We start from the raw sequence: 14,128 nt of genomic DNA, 5'->3' as shown, positions 1-14,128 counted from the left end.
GCCCTGGGCCCTAGATGACCGAAAGGACGATGGTCCCGAACCAGAAGGAGCAGCGGCCGACGGGAGACAGGCAGATTTGGCTGCCGCCAGCGTGGCCACAATCTTATCCAGATCCGGACCGAAGAGAACTTCTCCGGTAAACGGCAACGCTTCCAGACCTTTCTTGGAATCTGCGTCCGCCTTCCAGGATCGCAGCCACAAGGTGCGACGAGCAGCTACCGCTGCTGAAGAAATTCTAGACACCAGAGTACTAATGTCTAGAGCCGCCTCGTTGATGTAGGTGGCCGAATCACGGAGATTGCCAATCAACTCCGCCTGATCGGCCGGACAGTCGGATTCAAAAGAAGCCTCTAATGAATCCGCCCAGCGCTCCATCGCTCTGGCAACCCAGCAAATGGCCATAGCCGGCCGTGCTGCCCCCCCAGCAAGGGAATAAGCGGACTTCAGGCAGATTTCTACCTTGCGGTCCGTAGCATCCTTAAGGGAGGACATGGATGGCATCGGCAATGTGGCACTACGGACAAGACGGGTCACGTGAGAATCCACCTGTGGAGGGGATTCCCACTTCGCAAAATAATTATCTGCGAACGGATAAGCCACCGCCAGGCGTCTCTGCGGCTGGTATCTTTTGCCAGGTTGTTTCCACGCCTCCTCTAAATGGTCCACCAACTGACCCGAAAGAGGAAAGACTGTGGCATCGCCCTTCACATCTTTGAAAAAGGCATACTTAGATTTAGCCGCTGGGGGAACTTCGTCCTCAATCACCAAGGCTGTGCGGACCGCCCGAATAAGTCCAGGAATATATACTTTGGACTTAGCATCAGCGTCCTTAGTATGGAGAGGTTCCTGATCGTAAGGATCTAGAATCTCCCCATCATCAGACGTCCCTTCGTCATCCTCATAAGGAGCGGACAGAGACGCCACCGGCCTTTTATGAGACCGCATCACAGACTCCCCTTGCAACACATCCGACAAGTGCTGTACCGAACTCGTCAGGGAGTTAACCCACGCTGGCTCCTGAGAACCCGGGAGCGGGGAAATAGGGAGACTGTGGGGTACCACCAATTGTCGTGGGAACCCCTGCATGGGTGACGACACCACAGACTGCTGGGACAAACCCATCGGAGTAAACGCGGGCTGCGGAGCTAACTGGCCCACTAAAGCTGTTAACGCCTGAGCGAAACAAGCCCAGGGCGGCTCCTGTACCGGTGCTGTAACCGTAATAGGCCGCGCCATGGACAAACACTGCCGGCAAAGGCCCTCCGCGCTACCCTCCCCCTCCGCTAACGGTACTTTGCACATGGTACACTGTAGCCGGAGGGGAAAATCACTTTCAGACATGATGGCACCACGTATGTGACCTCTCTCACCAATTAAGTATTAAATAGGCGAGAGACCACCCTGCAGCACCGCACCGCAAGGGCTTTAGCAGAAAGAACAGGGACAGTAATAAAGCTGACAGTTTAGAGAAGAAAAGATTACAGGCAGCAGCGCTAGCACAGTCACATACAATGCAGAAAAATAACAATTCCTGCACTAACAGCGCTGATCACTCAACTACACAGACACAGGGCCTGGTAGGACACAGCGCTGCATACACAGACCTGACCACAGCGGAGGAGAGGTATGCGGGGGGACCCAGACCACGATGCTTCCGTCCAGCGCTTCCAGCAGCGTTCACCATGCGTTCTGGAGAAGATGGCCGCCGAGGAGCAGAGAGGAGGCTGGCCTGGGGGAGGAGCGCTGCCACAGGACCAGTCGGCAGCATGCAGAGAGGGCTGTGTGCAGCGGGGGAGGCGCCGGCTGTGAGACAGGGAAGGCGCGCTCCCCTGGCATGCATTTAACCCCCCGGCGTTCTGGTACCGGCGGGGTGTAGGGAAGACAGCATGGACGTCAGGACTGACTGTCCATGCTGTACATCCAGATGTGCAGCCACAGCTGCATGAAGAATAAGCTTCAGGGGCTCTTCTAGCCCCCACTCCAACAGGTGCACCCGACTCCGGCCGGGCACCAAACTAAACTGAGGTGCCTTGGCCCGGGGGCGGGGTATAGGAGGGGGACCTAGTGCATCCTGGGAGGCTGAAAGCTTAACTCTTTGGTGCCCTGCGACTGACGTCACACCTATACCCCAAGGTATCCTGTGGATACCCTATGGACCCTGAAGTAGAAATAGAGGTCGCCAGAAAACAATGGTAGAACAGAACTAAGGTATTAACTGTGGAACAACCAGCTGCATGGCAAATGGGACGAGCAGAAACTGAGTGCTTTACCGCCACTGAGGACCCCACCATTTGTTTTTTATTTTTTAATATATAGAATATATATATATATATATATATATATATATATATATTTATTTTATTTTTTTTGCAGTAAAAATTTGCTATAAATAGAGGTTTTTAGTATAATCATGGCCAAGGTTATGGGCCTACCCACCATATCCAGGTAACCTCTGTAGGGTAGGTCAGTAACATACAGGGGTTCAAGGGTGCAGGACACCCCCAAACCAGCTCAGCCGAGCCGAGCCACCCCAGGGTGATTTTTGTGGCATGGGTCCCCTGGATTGCTTTGGTTGGTCTGCTTCAGGGCATCGCATTATACACACATTTCTCCTTTTTTGCACATTTTAACACTTTTACGGTTTGTTTATTATATATGTAATTTCACTCTTCTACTCTATACATGCAGCTGTAGCTGCTCTTATCTATCTTACTTTTCACTTCACCTTTCTTATTAGAACGATGCCCTGGGGTGGCTCGGCTGAGACAGTTTGGAGGTGTCCTGCACCCTGGATTTGAATCCCTGTAGGTTAAGGACCTACCCTACAGAGGTTACCTGGATATGGTGGGTAGGCCCATAACCTTGACCATGATTATGCTAAAAAACCTCTATTTATTGCAAAATTTTACTGCAATATAGATTTATATACATAAATGGTAATTTGGAGTTGTGCATCTGTGATTTGTTTTTTAGTATCTGCATTAACAGTCACAACAGGTCGCACCTATATTCAGGGTGTGCAGTCTAGGACCCCTTTCCCATATATTAAAAAAAAACATAACCACATCCAAGAATGGTGAAGATGCAGCTGCAGCCGATGAAACCAGAACCACGTGAATATTCAACGTGGAAGGGCGATACCACTAATAGCAAAAGAGGCCAGCTTTCTGGTAACACATCCCAATCAAAGGAAATCTAAGCAGGGATACTATACATCTGGTGTTAGTGGAGACATGTATGGTCACATTAAGGGACCGCACACTATGCTTCATAGAATCACAGCAGCTTAAAACTAGAAAATCTCACATAGGAGATAATAACTCCTAGGCTAAAAGGAACTGGGTCAAGGGTTAGAGACCCAACTAACAGCCCTGTAACCTGAGAGTGCACCATATACATAGATAGATATATCCCTATACACAACAAGGTGGCCTACACTGAACAATCTATTTGCAAAGATAGAGAAGCCAATATTTACAGTACAAACAATGCTGTCTCTCCCTCACCGGAAGCATAGCATAAGCCTTGATTATACACCCTGTACGTTCACATAACGTGAACAAACATTTTTAAAGGTTCTAAATGGGATTTGAAACCTGGACAGAGATACTGATAACAGTTTCACTACCGCTGATGAAATGTAGCTTAGATAACAGTGACCCTACCTGAAGGAGGGATAGTGATTAAGAACACCATTTTCATAGCTTATCACCTGTAGGAGGGAAATAGAATAACAGACAAGCCATCACCCAAGTAAAGGGGCCAACAAGGATTTTCCCCCAAGTTTTATCTTAAAAACCTCCATCAACAAGAGGCATGAACTCACCACCTCAGCATTGACTAAAATATATGGACTTATAAGGACAGTTGATCATGGATTTCCTGAGAAGCTCACGTTAGTGCAGTGAGCACATAAAACACACAAATAAGGTTGAAATAGGAACCAAACCCCCAGAGCCGTGAGGCAGCAACGCCAGCCATGACACCAGCTTGTGCTGTACATTGACTAAGTGTGCCCCTGGAGCACAAATATATGCAAATACACAAAAATAGACATACATAAGTATATATATTATATTGGCATACATACACACACCCATACATATATGAAAGTAGGTGTGCTACAATAAAGTCAGTATTCTGTGGAGCACAGGAATATGGCATAAAACCATGTAAGCAGGGGTACCTATACTGTTATACAGTATGAGTGAACTTAACTAACAATTAGCAGGGTTAAGTGTGTGCAGTATGAGTCAACTTACTGAATAGAGCTCATAGCTCCTTACTATGAAACAAGCATTAGGAATTTTTGATAGGGTCAAGACGTCCGAGCTAAGAGAAGCTTTAGTGTATTAACATTAGCCTAAGAGAGCTACTTTCACATACTAATTGCAACATTTTCTAGATAGTTTTGCACCAGCTTTGTCTGCAACCAAGTCACATGTAGGGAGAGGTCTGAAAGGACTGGGCATCCCAGCCATGTACAGATGGAGTACCCAGAACTTTTGCCCACACAATGTGAGCTACAGAGCAGTAGCAAGGGTGGAGAGGCTGCACAGAGAGCCCATTGGAACAAAAACTATAAGACTGCAATGCTAACCACTGCGCCAACAGTGTGTCTGTTGTGCAGTTAAAACCAGTGACACTATGTTTTGTCTTGCAGGGATAGAAAATAAAAGTCTTTATTCTACCATAAAAAAATTAACTAATCAGCACATAGCACAACAATCTAATCAAGAAGACTGAATGCCTAGTGCAGGGGTAGCCAACCCTGGTCAAGGAGAGCTACCAACAGTGCATGTTTTCCAGATATCCTCACAGAATCACAAGTGTAATAATTAGCTCCACCTGTGGATCTTTCAAATGTGTTAGGGAGTATTGAATACACCTGTGCACCAGCTAGGTGGTATGGAAAACGTGAACTGTTAGTAGCTCTCGAGGACCGAGGTTGGCTACCCCTGGCCTAGTGGTATCTACGATGCGAACAAATATGCTCAGCAGATAGAGTTTTATGATCATAAAACCATAAATGCCCCACATTTATACAAAGCTGCTCTGAGCATTCTGTTAGATCTTATCATACACATGGTAACTGCAGATACATGCATTACTGCTACGGTCCAAGATGCTGCGTCTGGGCTGCTCTAGCGACGTGCTCAGTGGGACACTTTGAAATAGCGGGCATCCCAAGTGTGGGAGCGTGTCTGCATGAAGAGGTTAGTCCAGCCTCTTTCTGGACTTCCGGTACGGTTGGGTTCAAGGGGAGCGTTACTACATCGGCTTGAAGCCCCCACAAAGGTCCATCCGAGTGGGGGTGCAGGAGTTGCTGCACTGCCGTTAAGCCCCGCCACAGCATTTTCGTAAAACAGCACCGGTGACAGTGCTTGTGTCCGGGTCAGTGCATAAGTCACTGACCGGCAGCACTATAAGTATCAATGTATGTAAACACAAGTCTGTTGTGATAGATCACTAGGCTATTTAGCTTACGGTCCAGGGAGCTGTTTGTTAAGAAGAAGTAAAGAAGAGTTTGTAACTCATTTGGATCCAGAACATTAGCCGTAGTAAGCTGTGGTGGGCCCTCCGGCGGCTCCCACGGTGCAGGCAGATTGCAGCAGCTTGCAGCCTGCCTCTTGAAGTCTTTAAAGACAACAAAGTCAAGAAAAAAAAAAAGTAAAAATGGCTGGAGACCGCCATAGTAAACACACTGTTCCCTTGGGCACTAATCTAAATCGGAGTAAAGCATCCTGAGACTATTCATGTGTGGGGTTGCTTCTCAGCCAAGGTGAGCTCACTCACAATTTTGCCTAAGAACACAGCCATGAATAAAGAATGGTAGCAAAACATCCTCCAAGAGCAACTTCTCCCAACCATCCAAGAACAGTTTGGTGATGAAAATGCCTTTTCCAGCATGATGGAGCACCTTGCCATAAGGCAAAAGTGATAAGCAAGTGGCTCGGGGAACAAAATTTTGAAATTTTGGGTCCATGGCCAGGAAACTCCCCAGACCTTAATCCCATTGAGAACTCGTGGTCAATCAAAAAGAGGCAGGTGGACAAACAAAAACCCACACATTCTGACAAATGCCAAGCATTGATTAGGCAAGAATGGGCGGCCATCAGTCAGTATGTGGCCCAGATGTTGATTGACAGCCTGTCAGGGCGAATTGCAGAGGTCTTGAAAAAGAAGGGTCAACACTGCAAATATTGACTCTTTTTGCATAAACTTAATGTAATTGTCAATAAAAGCCTTTGACACTTATGAAATACCTGTAATGTTACTTCAATATACCATAGTAACATCTGACAAACAGGTCTAACAACACTGAAGCAGCAAACTTTGTGAAAACAAATACTTGTGTCATTCTCAAAACTTTTGGCCATGACTCTATACCCTCAGTGTATTCACTTCAGTGCCCCCTAGTGGATGACGGAGAAAAGGCACTAAAAAATATGGCAGTAAGATCCCCCTATGCTGCTAGAGATATAGGCAGGGGCGTATCTATAATGGGTGCAGCGTGTGCGAGGAACACGGGCCCCTGGGTGCAGGGGGACCCGGCACCGCACACCCTGCACCCATAGAATTACTTACCTCTCCGGAGTCCCACATCAGCGCGGGGGTCCGGACTCCGGCGCTGTACAAAAACGACTGGAAAATGGCCGCCGCGGCCATTTTCCCAGCGTTTGCGCATGCGCAGTACAGGGAAAATGGCCGCCGCGCCCATTTTCCCGGTGACCAGCGCATCCTCTATAGACTCTGGACGCCGGACAGAGAGGAGGAGGCCCTTGTCGGAGACTGCACGCGGGCCTTCTCCTCTCTAGAAACGCCCCTGTATATAGGAGTGAGCTGTATAAATGAGAGTGACAAATGTGCATGTGATTATCACACCAGATGTAGGTCTTTTAACAACCACTGATGTGGATTACAATGAGGTCGTCATTTATAGGTCAATGAAATGTATAATGATCTGTCCCTTGTAATTCATTTGCCTACATTGCCAGTGATAAAAGAATGAATAGCAGGAAATTAGGAAAATGTTGATTTATTGTTTCATATGCAAGAAAACACCACATATAGCGGGCAATGCACCACCGAAAGGGGAAAATAAATACCTGTAGGCCTGACCGAGACTTTTATACGCTTCAATGAAGTTTGACTTCTGCTTCAAGGCTTCTTTAAAAGTTTCAATAGCTTCCTGTAAAAATAGATCTCCGTTTGTGCTTAGTTGATAAAGCCAGGTGAGACCGTTATATCAGAATATGCAAAGAGCCGTAGTACAACAAAGAGCCTCTAGCTGTCTATGATATTAAGAAAGCAAGTTGTGTTCATAAGAGATACATTTTGCCTGTATATGTTTTTATCTTGTAAGAGTCTAAAACAAATCTCTACAGCCACATGTGCATGTATACTGTATGTAAGGTCTGGCAGACTTTCTTCCTCTTTGTTTAAGTTACTGTTAAACCAAAATTTCCCTGAGTCCTGGAGCATGACCTACATCTACACTTAGACCACAGTGACTCAGGCTTTAAGGCCAATAAAGGTTGGAGGAATCACCTGACCTATAGTATTGTGGTATGTGTGAACTTAACAAGATCTTTATAATACATTTAGATAAATAGCAATATTTTCTGATGTTATGATTTGATAAAACATCATGGGCCAAATGTAATAGGGTGAGAGTTTAGAAAATGTGAGAGTTTAGCAATAAAACTCTCACACTCATACATTGATCAAGTTGTATTTTCAGTACAGGAAACACCTGGATGAGCGTTTAAATCTTGAGAGTTTTTTGAGTCTGAAAAACATGCACGTGTGCCTGTTCTGTGACTTTATTACATTGGTTGAGTTTAAAAATGTGACGGTTTTCTCTCACATTTTCTAACCTCTCACCCTATTACAATTGGCCCCATATGCTTGTATATGTAATAGTTAGCAGTGGCGGATTTTACCTAGGGGCTGCTCCCAAGTAAAAATCCACCACCACTAATGAGGCCCAGTAAGTGCAGTGGCTCTCCATTGGAAGCACTATCTGCTAATCCCATGCTGACAGGCAGTCAGGACTGCAATCTGCAGACAGTGCTTCAAGTGGGAAGTCACTTTCTTGCTTTTCTACCAACTCTCTAATATGCAGCCAGTAGTAATATACTTCTAGGGCTGCAGCCTATACAGTCCCTAGAAGCCAGGGGTTTGTACGTATAAGCAAGACCTGTTTTTTCCCCTCACCTTACAGTGCTGCTGCTTAGGAGAACTGCTGGCAGTGGTAGCCCCCCTGAAGACAGGAGATAGGAGCTGCCACTGATAGTTATTAATGACTTCCAACAACAAATGGCACCACAAAAATTTAATTAACAGTTGCTGATGACATAGGCAGTGTCGTATTATTCAGAAGGCTGATTATGCTGAAGCCTAGGGCCCCGCAGGTAGAAGCTGCAAGGCACACTCGTAGTAAGCTGAGGTTTGACATGAGACAATGGTGGGTAAAGGGGGACAGCTGATCAATAGCGCAGGGTTGTTACACCTCCATGAGACCGCCGCCATCACAGCTGCTGTCACTGCCGCTACCTGGAGAAAGTTCTCTCTCCTCTTGACCGCAACACACACAGGGACAGGAGATTCCGCAGGACTTGCAGGGATTCCGGCCGCACACTAGAGAACCACCAGCGAGTGCAGAGCAAGGATACCCCAGCATAGGAGTGGAGCCAACTGGACTGAAGATCCGGAGTGCACACATCAGGATGGATTGCTGCAGCCTACTGGTAAGGGCATAGTGTGGGACACCACCACGACACACACATATACACATGGACATCCACCTTCAGGGTAAGGGAGACGTATGGTGTGTGCACCAAACAGGAAGAGCCCGCCCCCCCCCCAAGCAAGGGTTAACTTACACATCCCTTTGCCATTATGTGTCTGCACTATCAGTAGACGCTACACTATAGTGCCAACACGCCATAGGGAGATATTATCACTATTTGGAATTCAGACAGTGGAACACCCCAATGGAGCAAGCTTATCTCGCCAACAACCTCTCCAACTACACTCTTCCTGCACTGGACATTATTGATAATTTAATGCACATTTTATTGTTATTGTCTGAAGCACTGTGTCTCCATTTTTAACGATCTAATAAACAACTCACTCTATACTAAATCAAGTTACTCCATTATAGCCTTAGATACCATGCACAGGGTCAGGCTGTCAGCTATAGAGGGGTGAAAGATTGAAGTACCGGAGGGGGGCCCAAAATACCTCAAAGCCTAGGGGCAAGGCCATGGGTTAATACGGCCCTGGTCATAAGACGAGATCTTACACTTTTTAGTCAAAATAGTTACAATTTCAACTCCTACAATTGGCTACACTGACACAAGTTTGTACTACGTTATATACTGTAAGTGGATAGGTTTTGAAGCAGTTGTGAGAAATACAAGTTCAGTATCAAACACCGGTAACAATTTGCCAATGTGAATATTATGTCTACAGGTAAAACATGAGCTGTTGTGGGGAAAATGAGAAAATACAAACAGTAGCCATAATTAATGTAAATCAAGCAATGAAACAGAGGTCACAGATAAAAAAAAAAATTTGTGGATACCTTGAGCAGCCCCCTGTGGAAGAATGTTAAACCTTTATATAAAACGGCAATTGGCTGATTCTGGTTCAGTTCCAGGGAGCTCTGAAAATCCTCATGTGCAGCTACGTAATCCTGTAACAAAAATAAAATAATGAGTTTAGTAATATTCAGGTTTCAGGAGCTTCCCTAGCTTCTATAAAGTATTACCAAGTTTGCTTGAAGAATTTAGCATGCTTACAAAAGCATTGTTTTATCTGTTCCATAATCCTTTTATCCCCTCCACACATACCCCTACGTTATTCATGGACGATAACCCTCAGATTACAACATGGGGGTGTAGTCTAGTCGTCAGGAACCCTAGGTCTGCTAATGGTCTTTACATTGAGAGGCATTTAAGCTATTTATATTGGGCATAATTAAACAAATGAGAAGGTTACAGTTAATTGTTTATTTGGGGTTTTTATTATGGGGTGGAGTGAGGGGAATGAAGAAAAGTTATGTATAAAATGATACAAATTATATCTACAAAAAAAAAAATATATATTAATTGCTATTAAAATGCCAAAATAAGGCGACTGATTTTATACACAAAATAGGGTAAACTTGTCCTTTAATAGATACACAGCAGTAGGGACCCCACAATTAAATGGTATAGCTCCGTAACAGGGTGTTCTCATATATAATACAACCTTATTTTTGTATTTAAAAGAAATTCTATGGAAAAAAATAACATGACAAATCAGAACATTAGTTTTTCTCAGATGTAATTAAGTATTATGGCACCAAATGTTTAGAGCAGACACGTATCAAATGTGGTTTTGCAATGTTACACTTAATAAGTATTTGTAATTAGTCATCTCTAATTAAGTACGTACAAATGTGCTTTAATATGCAAATTCATAAGTTATTAGTTGGTAATCATCACGTTATTAATATTACAGTATGTATGAAAATTCACCTCCAGAAAAAATAAAAAGTAAAAACAAACCACACCCCCCCCCCCCCCCCCCCGTTAAGAGCCGGCCCAGGCGAAGGGGGCATGGCCTAATCGTGGGAGGCCTGACCATGCTCCCTAAAGGAAAAAATCCTAGTTGGGGCACTGTGATCCCCTCAGCCCAGCGCATATCTGGAGGGGACGCGCGATCAGTGTGATCACTCCTCCCCACAGGTAGAGGAGATTGAGCAGCAACGAGCCGTCTCCCACTGCAGCCCAGCATACAGCAGCATGTGCTGGGCTGCTGTCAGGCAAGAGAGAGGGAGAGGTGGCGGCATCGGAGCCGGGCCCCACCAACAAGTACTGGCCGGGGTAATTCAAACAAACAAAAAGTCTTCAAGAACCTGGGCACAGAGTATTTTCAGCAGAATGTACACAATATTTGCCAGTGAGGAGACATATATTAGTGCAAATATATAGCTATATTATATAAAATTGTATACAGAAGGAATAACCAGCGCTAGCTAAGCAGGAGGATCAAGTGTTAATGCAGCAGTAAAAAAGCTCAAACACTTAAATTGGGACATTGATATCACACAATTCTAATCTCGTATAAGTATTTATTCAATAAAAAACATAATATATACACTAAAACACAATATGTCAGGCCAAATGACGGCTTAAAACAAATACATCACATATTATATCAACAAAAGTAAAAAAGAGAGTTGATCAGACTCTCATTAGGTATTGTTGAAAAAAAAATATATATTTTTTGAGCAGGCTAGTAACCATAGATGAAAATAAAAATGGTTACTATTACCAGTAACCAATCTGTCAGCATATGATCACTGGCAGCCCGTGGACCACGCTGTAACTTTACATTAGGCGGGACGCTGTAGCGGAGGACGGCCTGATGCAGCAGAGTGAAATGAGGAATCTCCAGTTTTCCTTTTTTGAGAGCAGCAACGCGTTTGGGCTACTACCGTAACCTTTTTCAAGCTGTATTGCTCAATACAGAAATACAGCTCGAAAAAGGCTACGGCAGTAGCCGAAACGTGTTGCTGCTCTCAAAAAAGGAAAACTGGAGATTCCTCTTATGTCCAGCTAACTACCGCTGATGACCCTCCGCTAAAACAAACATACAACTGGTATACCTTTACTGCCGCTATTAGCCTGCTGGCGGAGACGTGGGTGAGCCGCGACTGTGGTGCCGGCACACGAGGACACTAACTACGGACCACTCTCCACTTCACTATCTACGCCGCCGCGGGTTACCAAGAGACGCAAACCGTTTGCACTCCACGGTGTCCTCATTTCACTCTGCTGCATCAGGCCATCCTCCGCTACAGCGTCCCGCCTAATGTAAAGGTACAGCGTGGTCCACGAGCTGCCAATGATCATATACTGCCAGAGCCCGGGTTTATTGTATGCTGACATATGAGATTTGAAATCCGTGCAGTTACCCGAGGGGACATAAACTGTGTTCTGATTCTTCTGGACGGCTTTACTGACTTAATTGTTGTACTGCGAAGAGGGATTATTAACACTATCTACTAACGAATAGGAGAACTGGTGTATACCCTCTGTTGGAAGGATTCTCCAGTTATTTAATACAACAATATATTGCAACAGTATCAGCTTTTTAGATACAATCAACTCCAGATTGGCCACTGGTAAGAGTAACCTTTTTTATTTTCATCTATGGTTACTAGCCTGCTCACAAAATATATATTTTTTTCTACAATACCTAATGAGAGTCTGATCAACTTTCTTTTTTATTTTTGTTGATATAATATGTGATGTATTTGTTTTAAGCCGTCATTTGGCCTGACAGTGTTTTAGTGTATTTATTATGTTTTTTATTGAATATATACTTTTTACGAGATTAGAATTGTGTGATATCAATGTCCCAATTTAAGTGTTAGAGCACAGTATATATCTGGTTTTCATTTTATAGAAAATGTACAAACCTTTACACTTCCAGATCAACTAATGGTAATCACAATACACACAGTACTTGTAAAATGTAAGGTATTGGTTACATTTTCATCAACTCACCTCAGATACAAAATGAAGGGTGCCCCGATGCCTATATAGCCTTGCTGAGGGCTGTAACTGGATAGCTTTAGTCAGGTCACTGAGTGCCTCACTAATCCGCCCCAAGGGGGATAATATCTGTAGGGAGGAAAAAAGAAGTAATCATCCAAAATGTTATGCAGTCATAAGTCAGACCGTGACATCTGCAACAATGTCACTGTCCGCAGATCTATTGCTGCACCACAATGCCGGCAAAGGTTAGAACATTTTTAAAAAAAATGCTATACTGCTGATACCGTTAAAATGCTTTAAAGTAGCATTTTAACTTTGATGGCATCGTGGTGCTGGCATAGTGCTGCTGAGAGTGTGCCTACCAATTGTATGAGTCCATCCAAAACTTTGTATCCTTGTTTAAAGCTCACATGTGCACAGAATATATGAAGTAAGCAGTATATAAAGTCCACATGTACACTTGTCCTGGCAACATAGGGAAAGCCTACGATACAGTCAGATGATCGGTCCATTTTAAATCCGTACATATTTGAGGATGAATAAAACAGGCCGAATACTAAGACTTTCCTTGTGGGTTTTCAAACATTTTGTTTACATGCATTTCCAAATCTCTATTTTAATATGCAACGTCTCCCCCTTAGACTCACAGAACATTGCGAGGACCATCATGGTTCTTTATACAGGATTTCCAGCTACATTAGGACAAAGCTGCATTCTTTGCCACTTTAGGGCAACATTGAAAGCAAGGCATATTGTTGACATAAAATTATGGCAAATTTACTGAGAAAGCTAAACTTCAATTACTGATTGTAACATTGGAAATTATATGGAAACTAGTATACTGGACATGGGTCGAGGAGTCCATCCTTCTTTATTCCCCTGCCTACACGTATCCATGTAGCACATTCCTTGCCTGCCAAGATAATCTGCCTCCCAATTGTCTATACCTGAGAACAACATGGCAGCAGGAGCCTGAATATTCTTTTCTGCCCAGCACATGATCTGACTCCTCTCCCGCACTTGAGCCCTGAAATGATAATGCTGAGACTGGATAGCAAATGTAAGAAGAATTGATGTTCATCCCAGATAGGAACATGCAGGCAAGCATCCATGGTGTCCATAGGCAACAAATTCCCTGAGCTCCAGACCTCAGAAATTACATTATATATCTGTCCACTAAAAGATGAAAATTCAGGAATTTCAAATTTAGAATGGGTCTGAATGATCCATCTGGCTTATGAACCAGAAAAAAAAGCTGAAATAGAACCCTAATTTCTGATTAGCTCCATCAAGAGCTAGATGCTTCCTTGGTTCTACAAGCAGACCCGTTGAAAAGATTAGTTTTGGAATGAGACTGGCCAGGTCTATAAAAGAAAATCTTTGCAATGATTCCCCTCATACAAGCCTCTGAAGAGGATTTTAGCCATCACTCCCTGAAGGGCAATAGAGGAGTTCCCACCACAGGCGCCCCCAGGGTGGGCATCCTGCTCGTAACGCCTGAAACCTATCTTTTGGACGACAAGCTGCTCAGGGCTGCTTGCCCTTTCCATGGCCACCACAGTAAGCTGATC

At 44.4% G+C, this 14,128-nt stretch overlaps 1 protein-coding gene across 2 annotated transcripts in view; it reads right to left on the bottom strand.

Annotated features, from left to right (window-relative positions):
* TTC13 (tetratricopeptide repeat domain 13) overlaps positions 1–14,128 on the bottom strand; it is a 127,224-nt gene that overhangs the window by 64,247 nt on the left and 48,849 nt on the right. For both annotated transcript variants that reach the window (XM_088474407.1, XM_088474408.1), the window contains exons 7-9: positions 12,567–12,683; positions 9,593–9,703; positions 7,110–7,192 (exon numbers count right to left, since the gene is read on the bottom strand). In XM_088474407.1, the coding sequence (XP_088330533.1) occupies positions 7,110–7,192; positions 9,593–9,703; positions 12,567–12,683 (311 nt within the window). The remainder of the gene's footprint in view (positions 1–7,109; positions 7,193–9,592; positions 9,704–12,566; positions 12,684–14,128) is intronic.

This window comes from Taudactylus pleione, unplaced genomic scaffold, assembly GCF_031769625.1.
Source record: "Taudactylus pleione unplaced genomic scaffold, aTauple2 ptg000154l, whole genome shotgun sequence".
Lineage (NCBI taxonomy): Eukaryota > Metazoa > Chordata > Amphibia > Anura > Myobatrachidae > Taudactylus > Taudactylus pleione.
Note: the sequence above shows the minus strand (reverse complement) of the source record. Positions and strands in the feature narration are given on the sequence as shown.